Below are 14353 nucleotides of genomic sequence, written 5' to 3'. Positions count from 1 at the left end.
AATACAAAAATTATCACATTCAATTCAAAACTGTTGGAAGTATTTGGATCTATAAAAAAAATCAATTAATTACTTCCAAAATAGGCTAATTTTTTCTGGAAATCATTTCAATCATATATTGCTGACACACATATTCGACATTTAAACTCCCAAAATTCAATACAGTAAATTTCCTTTTTTTTTTCCCAAAAACAATGTCAAATGAAATTTTTCCTCTTACTTTTAATCCGTGGCTTAAATTGGTAAAGTTAATTTTAATTTATCCTTTTGGGACACAGAGCTAAAAAATTTAAGAGCAGTAAACTCAATGGAAACTTGATCTTAGTAGTTAATCATGAACTAAGCACCAAAAAGACAAGCATGGAAACAGAAAATTAAAAGACTGATTATAGCATAGTTTGTGAAGATATCTGGTCTTGAGAGAATTATCTTTTATGTAGTGTTTTCTATGGGAAAATAAATGTTCTCATAGAAAATCCTTGATGAATGTACTCTTTTCAACAACTCCTTTCAACCTGCTTTTCACAGGTTTAATAACACAGATAGCAAAACAATGAAACGCTAATGCAAGAACAAACATATTCCACAAAGAATAAAACTCAATGTAGCTATTTACATAGTAACCAATTTTAAAATAAGCAAAACAAAGAAGTTTTCATAATGCAATTTTGATGCAAAATATATTGAGTTAATATTTAATTAATTATTCTAAATTTTATGTTTTTAGGTTAATTTCGCTACATTTCACAATTTTCTAAAAATTTTATACTAATAAAATCCCAAGAAGAAAACATTTTAACAAAATACTTTCAAACATGATACAAATAAAATTAGTAATTAATATATATATATATATAATAGTAGTAGGTAGAAACAGTATTTATTATTTCATATCTTTTTGCAGCATTATGCGCAAAAATTTTTTAAGACCAAATAGGTTTTACGTCTAATTACTTGTTAGCTTTACAATTTCTTTTTCAATTATATATATATATTATTTTGTTAAAAAGTTCTTATATATATATATATAAGATAAAATTATATAAATCAGAATTATAATATAATTATAAACATTAATTCTTCCTCTCTATTCTAAAATCGTAATAACTTCTCTGCATTGCGTCATTTCTAGATCACTCTATGGTCCGCACAACTCTGATGACGTAATAATTAAGAACTGAAAATGCCGTTGGAAACCAAAACGTTTCTCTTTGCATTCTTCCATCTTTCATAATAACGCACTTCAGCTTTTGCTCTCTACTGTGCTAAGATGTAGTTTCGCTGGCTTGCTTTCTATCTCAACAATATCAAAAATGTAAATCTTCTGTGGAAAGGCACGACTAGAGTGCCAAGTGATTGTGGCCACAAATATCAGTTGCAAACAAAAATGGAATTAAAACTGCCTCGACTGCCAAGTTCTTTAGATATTACCAAGTTAGCATTACTAGCATACTACGCAATCAAAATATTCTTCAATATGGGTCTAATCACGCATCTACAGTGTTCTGTCTTTTCCTTTTGCTTTTATTATGACATATATATATATATATATATATAACTGTGTGAATTAACTTAGTACCATTTAATAGATTTAAAGCAAATTGGAAATATTTACATAATAAATACTAGTTAAATTTTCATAGAATGCTCTGTAATGGATTAACACTTCAGATTAAATAAATAATTAATCATACAAAGATCATTCAAGTTCATATCACATAATTATATGTATATGTGAACTTTTATTGCTGAATAATTATTATTCGACAAATTAAAATTCAATGTGTACGCAAACAAAATTTTTAAACAACTTGGAGTATTTCTGCCATAAAATATCCACAACTAAGCAACTCTCTAATACACAAACTGGAAAGATAAATATTTGCTAAAAGTGTTTGTGTTGTGAGGTATGTAGATAGGTTTTATTATATATTTGATTCTGATTAGCTAGAAAAGGTAACAAATGCATGCTAGTAATATAAATTTACAATGTGTCAGATGACATTATAAACTTTATGACATGAAGCATTTATTAATGAATTTTAAAATGTTAAATTTTAAAATTTGATAATAAATTCATTTATAAGCATTATTTCTTAAACAGAAATAATATTTTACTTTTTTAATATGCAAGTAAATTAGATCACAATCTGTAAAAATTAATAAAAGTAGTTTAAATAAAAAGGCATGTAATTAATTATAGAAAAAAGCTTCTACAAAACTTTTAAATTTCCAAGTCATAACAATTTAGTAACTATAATATATAGTTTGTAAATTGTTTGTAGGTAGTTTGTGTAGTAGTAGCTCTTTGTAGGTGCTTTGTGCTGAATAACTTCATATATATAATAAGCACTACTGTATTTTTAATGATATATGTAATGACAGCAAGAAAACGATGGAGCAGCGTCAATGCGTAATACCCAGATAGGATAGATAGTCGATCCATGTTGAAGAGGAAGAAATCTGAATTGCATAGCATGCTAATATGTTGAGTTCATATTATTTAAAAAATTTGACAATCGAGTCAGTTTTAATTCCATTTTTATTTCCAGTTGACCTATGTAGCCACAATCACTCGACACTCTAGTCGTGCCTATTCACAAAGTTTCAGTTCCCAATTATTACATCATCTACTGCGTAGGCAGTGCAAAGAAATGACACAATCCAGAGACATTATTATGATTTTTAGAATAGAGAGGGAGAATTAAATTTTTACCGTTAGTTTAAATTATAATTTTGATTAACATTTTTTTATCTTACATATATATTATATGACATACACACATATATATATGTATATAAGCAAAATAAAGTGAATATAAATGCATGTATCAAAATTTTTAGTAACCAAAAATTGTATACCTGCTCAGCTAGTATGATGAAAGAGGAAACTGGTGGTAAATTATAAGACACAATTATTCTGGCTGGTATCAGCAGCAACCCAAATTGATATATGACAAAGAAGAAGCAAAATATTGAATCATACAGTCCTAAGAATTATTAAAAGAATGAGATAAGTTTTCTTTATGCATAGTAAAACACAGAGATTTAATTAAGAATTTAATTAAAACTCATTAAAATGTTTTATATAAAAATATCACAGATTATTGATCAATAACCAAGGCTAAAGGAGCTTTGCATTTTAATTTTTTTTAAAAAATTTATCTCAAATTAGTAATTATAACATAAGTTACTTTTGAACAGTGAATTTAAATAATTTTAATAATATGTTTAAATCACTAAAACATGTTTAAATTTTAAAGTTTCTAATTTCTTTAATTTCAAGATATTTTTTCCTTTATAAAGTGTTGTCGGGAAAAAAGTGTGCACTTTGAAACTGAAGATTTATCAAAAATACCAGTTATTCCAAAGTAAATTAATTTTTTTTATATTACTACAACAGAAACAATTTTTATGGTAGTTTCCCATTATCTGCCCAGCAGTGAAAAGAATCATCGGCAACATATTACATCACCAGAGTAAGCAACCTAAGATATAATAAACGAGTACTTTTATCTGGCAACCCACTAATGGTTGCATTGCACTATCCCAGCATGTGGTGCATGCTATTTTGAAATTGGAGGGTTATATTTATGATTTCTACTTTGTGTGAATTTTTTTTTTTTCTTATTAAGATTCATTATGAATCTGTGGAGTTTGCTAAAAGGTAAATTTTAATATGGATATTTGTTGTGTTTTTAATTTAATTAGTTTGTTACTGCTTTACGAAATTTTGAGCATTTCATTATGAATGTTTGTTTTGACTAATTTGAGCATTTAATTTTGAATGTTTTTTGCATTTTTAATTTTGATAATTCATTGCTGTTTTATTATATAATTTTCAGTGCATTCTCATTTTAAAAAAAATACTTGTTTGTATTTGTTAGGTCGGCAAAAAAGTAATCCCCGATGATTGGCGACTTTGTGGAACAATGGGTAGATATGTGAACTTACCCTATTTGTTAACAAACTCAAGCTGATTAGTAAAAAAATTACTAGGTACATTTTAATACTACATTTGCCTAGAATCAATTTTCTATTAATGATAATGAAATTAAAGGAAGCATCCTAAAATTGAATAAATACTACATATTTTTATCTTTTATTTTTTAAATGCTGGCAATCAAAGCTTCGATCAAAGCAGAAAAAAGTCTCCGGAAAAGAAAGACCTTTTTCCTGGCAGGTGCATGTATTGTTTAGTAATAAAATAACTGTGTGGCTTTAAAACCCCTTACCTATATCCGGGTAAAAATAAACATTCCTATTTGAGAAGTAAGCAAACACCATTGTGAAGAGCAGTGATTTCAATGTGCGACCACCGAGCCTCTAGTGCATTGTGTACACAATGCTCTAGTGCGCAGTGGTCGCACCCTGAAACCGCAAAGCAAATGCCATACATATAGAGGTTTTTTTTTTTTTTTTTTTTTTTATAAATGCAGTTTAATTATTTCTATTTTTATTGTTTATGATAGAAATCATGATGTGCGATGACTAACTTTTGAAATTTAAATTGTTTATATTAATAAAAGGAAGTTATTTTGTCTCATTGAAAACAGAATTTTAAAAGGCATCCGATTTGAAGTACTAAGACCTAAAACATGTATGATTCTGTAGTCATTTTGTGTTATTTAGAGGTAAACAATCAGTAATCAATTGATTTTCACTCAAAAATTTTGGAAGAAAGAGGAGAAAAAAATTCGAAAATTGGTGGTTTCAAGGCACGACGACCGTGCCGTCAAAGGGTTAAAAAAAAAAGGGGGTATAGAATTTCCATGACATATTATTATTAGAATTTTTTCCATTTATTGCAGATTTAAATGCCATTGAAGAATTAGAAATTTAATCTACCTGTTGCTTTAGTCTTCTCTTACATTCATGAGAGAGTTTTGTTTTTACGAAAATACTTTCCTCTCTGGCTTCTAGGTCAATTATGAGATCATTGTATGATTTTGGAATTGAAACTAATAAAAGTGCTGCTAAATGTTGATCTGGAATGTTCTCATTGATATCTTTCAGTCTTTTGACTTAACCCATCATGTGAATGATATGCACGTTCATATGAGCATCTTCAGGTATTTTTATCGAGTATAATTTTCTTGGAAGATATGGTTTGCTGCTCAAATTGGAGCACTCATGAACTGACTTTCATTGAAGTTACTCATTTTATCTCTAACATGGATAGTCTGAGAGTCATCAATGCAATACGTTTTTGTAATATATTATATAAAAAAAAAATTTTAACTGCCCCCTCTGAATGGCTGTACAGTGAGTAAGATAAGTACCTAATACTAACTTTCACATATTCATTTGTTGATCTTGCAGTTATTCTAAAACATATTCATAAAACTTTTATTAATACATGAACAAAACCACTTACTTTTCTTCCAAACAAACAATCGTGTATTAGCCCAGAATCGAAAAATAGGATAAAGCAAGAAAATTATAGAAAACATCATTCCAAACCAAGTGGCAGCATATATGTGAAATTTGCCAAATGTCCATAATACAACTGATAAATCCTTTTTCAATCTGAAAAAGCATAATTTTAAGACTATATATAAATAGAAGTCATCTACCAAAAATATGCCAAAATCAAATTTTAAATCAGAATAATCATCAAAATTTATAAAAAATTTAGATTATTAGCCTTTTTTAATAATATTCCATGTCTACAAAAGTCGTTATGAGACCTTTATTTTTACAACAATTGGTACTAGACATACACGTACAGTTATAAAAATGTTTTAAATGATGCAAATATTATTATCTTTGCATTTTTTAATTTAAAAATTTTCAAAATGTTAATGAAGTCAAAAAAATTTATATTCATTATAAAGAATAAATTTAAAAGATATAAAAGAATGACAGAGATTGACTGATCTATTTAAAGCTCATATTCAGATTACACAAACTGGAGAGTGAAATGTTTGCATTTGTACAGAGACAAAAATAAAATATCAGTTTATGAAAAAAGTTTTTGATGTTCATAAATTAAGCATTCCTGTGCAGTTTATGATAAAATGTGTCAATTGGTATAACTTTTTCAAAAATAAAATCTTACTCCCAGATTTTATATAATTTGTTATTTAGAAAATACTGGTAGGCTTCAGTATTGGCACATAGGCAAGTTGTAACACTATTTCCATAAATTAAAAATATATCTAGGCTAAAAAATTTTCTTTGTATGAATATCAGTTTATAAGTCTTAATAAAACTTCAAGAGAATATTAATAGTGTATTTTTAGAGTTTGAAAACTCATGAAATACTTGATTGAAAATCATTTTGGTATACCAAATGAAACAAAATTTTAAATTAAGGAATTTTAAACACTAATTAAAAAAATTAAGACCTGTCCTATTAAAAGCTTGCACTCTGCTAAAACAAGACAACAAATCACAAAGGAGTATCACTGAATATTATTAAATGCAAAACATACACCTTGAATTAATTAATCTACTTAACAAATTTTGAAGGCAAGTTGAAAGCGACTGCAAAAATCCTGAATTTTGAAATGAAATATCCCGGCCAATTTGTATATCTGTATGTTTATGTTACCTATGTCTGTATGTTTATGTTACCTATGTCTGTATATTTATGTTACAATTCCCCATGTCTGTATGTTTATGTTACATATTTATATATTTAAAAGAAATGCACTTTCAGCATTAAAAATATAAAAAAATACTAATAAACTGAGGATTTCTAAAATGCACATTCATCGCCTTTTATAATTTTCTAACATTCACTCTTTCAGGTTCTAATTTATCAATTTAATTGTAGAACAAAATAAATGTGATACTGCTGCCAAATCTTGCTATTAAAAATATTACAAAAATAGAATTTATGAATTGTTTTTTATTTATGATGAACTAAATAAATGTAAAGTTAAACATGTGAGACTTACTACTGAGACTGTAGTCCTGATTAATTCTTTGATTGAAATTTCACAGCTGGAATTTACTCATAGCAAATACTAAAATAATCACGAATTCATACCAAATGAATACTAAATGATCCCAATGATAATAATGATAATACTATAATGACACAACAAAAATAAATGGTTTAATGAACCCCCAAGAAAACTGTGCCAAATAAATCACATAACTAAAACTATTTATCAAATTTGAAAAGTGTATTATATGTGACTGTTTATATTATCAAAACTTATTAATAATAGTGAAAATTATAAAACTATCAAAAACTTATTCCAAAACATGAATTGCAAAAAATCTTCAAAATAGTTTTTCAGATACCAAGGTATATCAAATAAACTTTAATATCCACATAACATATTCAGACATGTTTAATCATCGAAATTATAATACTAATGGTATTTTTGTTAAACAGAAATTATACAGAGAATAAGGTACTGTTCTGTTATCAGGATCGGATCCAGAATGTATGTATGCATGTATATATGGATGGATGTGTTCATGTATGGATGTATGTTACTGTTAAAGTGTAAAATCCATTATTTCATAGAATAACTAGGTATTTCATGAAATAACTAGACAAGTCAGTTAAAGTATATAAAATTATTGAATTCTACTATTTAACTGGGTATTCTTCTATAGAATAATGATTACTTGATCATTAAGGTATAAAATACGGCACTCGAAAGTTCTTTGAACCAGTTCTAGCTGTTTTTAGTTAGCTCTGAACCAATTATAGCTGCTTTGCTATGATGTATGTGTGTGTGTATGCTATGCTTTATTCTGTTGCTTTTAGACATAGAATTTAGATGGTGTATTTATGTTAGCATTTTACATTTTGGATTATTAACAAACATTTTTTAAACCTGTTTTCAAGCAATGATTTCTGCAAAAATGAGAGACCAACCTCTAAATAAGAAAGATTTAATGAAAGAGAGAGCTGAATCTTTATTGAATAAGCATAGGACAAAGAAAAACAATGCTGAACTTACTCGGGGAAAATTAATAACTTTGATAGCAGAAACAACAAGAGCTAAAACAACATAGAAAAAAGTACCACAAGACTAATGGTTACTCCAGCATTGATATCCTTGAAATTCAAGGAGTAGAAAAGTTAATTGTGCCAGTAATAGATGCAAAAACCTGATGTGATGTTTTATTGCTCAAGTGACATGCTTTTTGATATTTTATATGAAATACATGTTTCTGTTGGACATGGTGGTAGAGATTGCATGATAAAAGAACTGAATCTTTGATATAAAAACATTAGTCAGAATGACATAAAGCTGTTTTTGAGTGTTTCTGAACCTTTTCAGCAAAAACAAAATATGGGAAAGAAAGGCATTGTGGTTAAGTCCATGGTGTTTTCACATCTGAATTCAAGACGTCAAGTAGATCTCATAGATTTTCAGTCTCAACCAGATGGAAACTATAAATTTATTTTAGTTTACCAGGATCATTTGACGAAGTTTGTGATTTTAAGACCTCTACAAACAAAAAGAGCAGAAGATGTCACAATGCATTTGCTCAATATATTTTTTTTATTTGGTTCCCCATGTGTACTACAACCAGACAATGGAAGGGAGTTTTGCAATAAACTTATAGACTTGAAGAAAATTTGGCTGTAACTTAAGATCATAAATGGCAAACCCAGACAGAGTCAAGGTAACATCAAGGGGGCCAACAAAGACGTCGAAAACATGTTAATAACTTGGATGCAAGACAACCAATCTACTTCATGGAGTCATGGCCTTAAATTTATTCAGTTTATGAAAAACAGGACACTTCATTCTGGTATAAAGAGAATGCCTTACGAGGCTGTGCTTGGCTGTGTTCCTAGTGTTGGACTATCCACAAATGTTATTCTAAAAGAGTTTGATGCAGTAGAGGATGAACAACAGTTTGAAAACGCCTTAACAGCTCTAACTGAATGTTCTGAAAGTGAAGACGATGCTGGTTTTGCTGAAGAAGCATCTTTGAATAAAACTGTAAAAGTGCCTTTTGAGCGTTATGAAGATACATCCCTGAATAACACTGTAGAATTGTGTGTTGTGTATTCAAAAAATTGCTGAAGCAGCTTATTTTGTTGTAAATGTGAGCAGCCAACCCACGTTTCATGTTTAGAAGTCTGTTACACAGAAGATAAAATTGAACACAAAGTCTATAGCTTGTGCCTAAATAAAATAAATATTGAGAATGAAAGACAAGGAGCTAAAGAATGCTTGGAAATTCAAGCTATGAAAATGAAATTATTGTCTGGAAAATCTTATTCTGAGGCATCTCTAGGCACTATGGTTCATATTCCAGTCCCTGAAGTTGATAGAGATAGAGGAGACGCAAGATCTGTTTAGCTGTCGTTATGAAAAATACTGGGGAAGGATTTTTCCAGTTAGGAACAACAGATGGCGGAATAAAACACTCAGTTCAGTATGTGCGAGCAAGAATTAATTTTCATTGAAGAAGTTCCAAATATTGACACAACGCTTCGATCTGTTGCAAAAGCTCAAAGTTGTGGCATTGGAAAAGGATTTAGAAAGTGCTCGTGTAAAAAAATGTGTAATAGTAGAAAGTGTGCTTGTTTAAAAATAATATGCAATGCAATTCAAAGTGACATCACAGCAATTCTTGCTCTAATAAATAATGAAAAGTAAAATAAAGGTATTTCATAAAATTTAAATTAATATTCTCTTACAATTTTGTTTGAAAACGTTTACACGATGTTTTCATGAAGCAACAGTTTTTCTTCCCATCATGTATTTTTATTTTCATACAATATTTAAATATAACTATTTCTGCAATATATTCTTTTTTTTTTTTTCTTTCTGTTTAACTAATGTTAGCAATATGAGCAATAATAAATTATATCATCTGCTTTTCCTTATTATTTATCAATTAATCCACAATAGGGATAAAATGCATTTTTCAAGAGATTTTAGCTATTTATGATAAATTAATTTATAAAATAACTTTGAAATTGTTTATTTTTCACTTTAACGGTCTATGATTAGTTATTTCATAGGATAACTAGGTAAAATATGAAATTTTTCATCTATTATATACTTTAACCGACTTGTTTAGTTATTCTATGAAATAACTGAATTATACATTTAATGGTAACATATACACATATAATATATACATACATTCGTACATTTCTGAGTCTGGTCCCGATAACAGAACAATACCGAGAATAATGCAGATCAATATATTATCCAAAGAAAAGTATTTAATTCTTACTTCTGAGAATCCAAAGAATAAAATATAGTGATATTCAGATACATAAGAAGGAAAATAGCAAGGCAGATGTTGTACACAGAACTGAGATGGGATACTTCCCACAGATTTCTGAAAATAAAAATAAGTTGTGAATAATGAAAAAGTTCTCTCTAATAATTATTTTACAATTTTACAACTTTTCTATTAACAAGTGAAAATTGTGTATATTTTTTTAAATCTTAATAATTGGCATAAATTTATGCTTTTTTTTATTTATTATTCTTCATACACAGTAAAAGAATTCTCAATTTATGTGTTTGAATCAGTCAAACAGACAAATTTTGTAATTCAGTTTCATGCAAATTCTGATACAAAACTAAAGCAAAAATAAAATGCCATCTTAGGTCAATATTTATAATATGGTTATGAAACCGAATAATTTGAAGGCAAATAACTTGCAATCAACATATATTTGATTATTAATCAGGACAAAAAGAATTTGAATTATATTTCAAAGAAAAAGTTATTTAATAATACTGCTCAATTAGATATTCCATACAGAACAATGCAAATAATTTTAATTATTCTATTAAGCATGTAAAATATTTTAATGAACATAATAATTGTAACATTCAATAAGACAGAGCATGCAAGTACAGGATGCAAATAATTTTATTGTTGCAGTACATACTTTATGCAAATTTTATTGATGATAATTTTACAAATTATAACTATTTAAAATTATGTAATTTTACATAGTAATCAATAATTATTTTATAGTATATTATACTACAAAAATAGTATTGCCTTGTAAGTTACTATATTAACTTGTAGGTATATATGCAATGCTGAGTAATACACAAAAGTATAATGGAAATAATTTTTATTTTAACAATAAATATTTTCTCAGTACTTCAAAGGATATACTGAAATGAAAAAATTGCAAACTCAAATCAAAGAAAGTCTATATACATATTCTTTGCCCAAATTCAAGATTTTAGAACTTTTAGGGGCAATGCAACAGACATAAAGTAATCGGAATAAATAAGTAATTTCATGAAAATACATACTTATTTTAAAAAATGCAGGCCAAGACAAATATTTGCATTTTAAAGGAGTGACAAATAAATGATTAAATTTTCTTAAATTGTAACAACCAATTAATTCAAAAATAAAGTTTACACAAATTCTAAAGACTTAATTTATCACTTTCCCAATGGCTAAACAACATCAAATTTTTTCATTCATGAATAATTACAACAGCAGTGTTTTAAAATTCTCAAAAAAAAAAAAAAAAAAAAAAACCTAAAACTGGAAATACGTTAGAGTTAAGTAGAATTAACTTTAATTCTGAGAAATAGGCCCCCCTTCTTCAGAAACAATGTCATAAGAGATTAAAAAAAGAATTTGACAGACGAAATAAAAATTTGAATATTTCTAATTATTTATATCTGCATTAGTTTGCTCTAATTTTGATAATTATTTAATATCTGTTCTTTGTTCTAAATGGCAAATATGGACCTGACTGATGATCTTTAGAATAAAATAGGAGTTAGTTATATAAAATTTCTGAAACGTAAGAATTTCAGTGGAAATTTAATGCAGATTTAGCAACCTCTTTGTAAAGGATGAGAGGTCTGTTGTAAATAAGATGATGAATTTTCTTCCTTTAAAAAAAAGTTCAGAGAGAGAGAAAGAAAATATATTTACATCAACTAACATAGGGAATTTGTATATTATTATTTATGGGTATCATAAGAGATTATTATTGTTATTATTATTATTATGGAAATCGATGGAGATTATATGGGAATGTTATTTTTATAACGTGGCATTAAGATATGGGAGTGTACTAAGCTGATCTAGAATGTACGCACCGTTTGCGCATATCGCCCGCGCACGAAAGTCACTACAAAGGTCGCGCATGCATAGTTACATCGTTCAGCTCGAGAACGAATTGGCCTAGCCACTTTGTTTGTTTACGATAGCATTTGAAGTCATTATCCGTTGGTAATAATGTTTAAAACAATAGATCAGCCCGCCAGCTGTGAAATAAGAGTCTTTAGTAAGTTTCTGAATGCAAGAAATGTTCGACCTCGGGAAATTTATTGTCAGATAAGTGAAACTTAAGATATTCACGATTTCTGATTTATCAATGCATTTTCAAAAATTTCATGATCCTTATTACACGAAATTATGACTGAATATTTGCACTACAAAAAAAAACTGTATTCCCGATGGGTACCGAAAACACAAACGGATGTTCAAAAACGGAAACACATGCCAGCAGTCTTGGAATTTTTGCAGCGTTAGGCGACAGAAGGAAATGATTTTTTGAAAAGGATTGTCATGGACGATAAAACATGGATTTTGTTGAGACACCTGAAACGAAACATCAGACACTGGAATAGCAGCATACTGGTTCCCCGAAACCCAAGAAAGCAAAGCCACCTCTTTCTTCAAGAAAAATCAGGTACACCGTCTTTTAGGCAATCAAGGAACTTTGTTTGTGGACTGGATGGAACTAAGCACAACAATCAACACGAACTTATACTGTGAGACATTGAAGAAATTATGGTACGCGATACAGAACAAAAAGACGTGGACTATTGACTTTTGGTACTCTGTTCATACATTACGATGTACGATCACATACCGCATGCGTAGCGACGATGCTGCTTGATTCATTTTGCTGGGAACAATTTTGTCATCTTTTTTATAGTCCGAACCACCTTTTTATTTCGACTGTTCGAAACTCGTTTGACTGAACATCCGACTTTCTCCATTTGTTTACTGATTCCAAGAAACTTCTTGCCGGCAAGCACTTTGCAAGTGATGATGAGATCAAGGTAAACATTCAGAACTGGTTCAGGTAGCAGCAGCCGATATCTTTTAATTAGTGCCAAAATATGACACATACCTTAATTCACATCATAAATATGTCAAAAAGTAGTTTAAGGTGTGTAGATTTTTCTCTAATAAAATACAAATGCAAACAAATTGCTAATCTTTTTAAATATATAAACCATACTTACTTTCTGGATGAGCCTTATATTATGAGATGTTATATGAGATTATAAGGAAGAATTAAGCCCCGTAAGTTAACACATCGATAAGAGAGACGCATGCGCAAAAAGGGGGGGATTCTATGTCAGAGGTTTATCAATGCATGCGATTTATTACATTTATCAAAATTTAACTGGACAGGAATTCAAAGCAGGAGAAAATGCTAGTTAGATAACCTTTAAAAAATAGCAAGTTATTTATTGATAATTCAAATCATAAAATAGGAACATACGTTAGGGTAGAATTTCTTAATACAAATTCTTTTGGAGGCAGTTCCTTCGGTTTCTCAGTATCTCTATGGGGAAAGAAAATTAATATAGAAATTTATATCATGACATGAAAATATAAACTGCTGATACAAAAATAACAGCTGTCAAAAAAAAAAAAAAAGCATTAGAAATTTAAAGCAAAAAATGTAAATTACTTATGATATAGCTGCTTAGTAGTTATCCCATTTTTTGTCTTTCTTTGCTTGAGTTCCAGCTCCATTACTAAGCTGTCAATGGCTTTAAACAATTTGGTATCAACGTCTTTTAAAATATCACTTCTCAAAGCCTAGATATAAAATTCATTAAAAATTTAACATAAATTTATAATTATTATTCTATTAATTTCACATATGAGATATTCTTTAATTACATTGATTTTTAGATAGCATGTTACCTAGTATAAATTCGAATCAATAAATGTGGTAATAAGGAACATAAAATGCGAACATAGCACCACTTATATTGTTACTTTAGATTCGGCATTTCAAGGCCATCCTCCCTCGTAACGATGATAACGACTGCTGTGGAAGTTGATCAAGTTTCCATACTTAAAATTCCTTTAATACGATGATGATGATGAAGACGTTGCGACCTTGAAGTGCCTAGTTTAAAGTAACAGACTATAAGCTAGCTCTCTGGTTAAAAATAATCACACAAAATTCATGCCACTTGCATGAAATTTGCAACAACTAAATTTGGCTCTTAGAGGGGCATTAGCCAATTCTTTAATGAAGAAATATATGAAATGACATCAGTTCAATGATAGTGTAGTTCGTGTCATGATGCAAATGTAGTTAAAACATACAATTTAACCATTCAACGCTATATCGTATTTTGAACAAAGAAACTTTTCTTTTTAAATTAGA

At 28.6% G+C, this 14353-nt stretch overlaps 1 protein-coding gene across 6 annotated transcripts in view; it reads right to left on the bottom strand.

The window, feature by feature from the left end:
• Positions 1-14353, bottom strand: part of LOC118197968 (sterol O-acyltransferase 1-like) — a 156245-nt gene that overhangs the window by 22190 nt on the left and 119702 nt on the right. For all 6 annotated transcript variants that reach the window (XM_085811734.1, XM_085811735.1, XM_085811736.1 and 3 more), the window contains 5 exons: positions 13643-13773; positions 13451-13513; positions 10174-10281; positions 5378-5529; positions 2863-2990 (listed from right to left, as the gene is read on the bottom strand). In XM_085811734.1, the coding sequence (XP_085667860.1) occupies positions 2863-2990; positions 5378-5529; positions 10174-10281; positions 13451-13513; positions 13643-13773 (582 nt within the window). The remainder of the gene's footprint in view (positions 1-2862; positions 2991-5377; positions 5530-10173; positions 10282-13450; positions 13514-13642; positions 13774-14353) is intronic.

This window comes from Stegodyphus dumicola, chromosome 2 (genome assembly GCF_044657685.1).
Source record: "Stegodyphus dumicola isolate Sdum_Otavi_A_Nest chromosome 2, ASM4465768v1".
Classification (NCBI taxonomy): Eukaryota; Metazoa; Arthropoda; class Arachnida; order Araneae; family Eresidae; genus Stegodyphus; species Stegodyphus dumicola.
The sequence above is the reverse complement of the archived record's forward strand: the minus strand, read 5'-3'. Positions and strand labels throughout refer to the sequence as shown.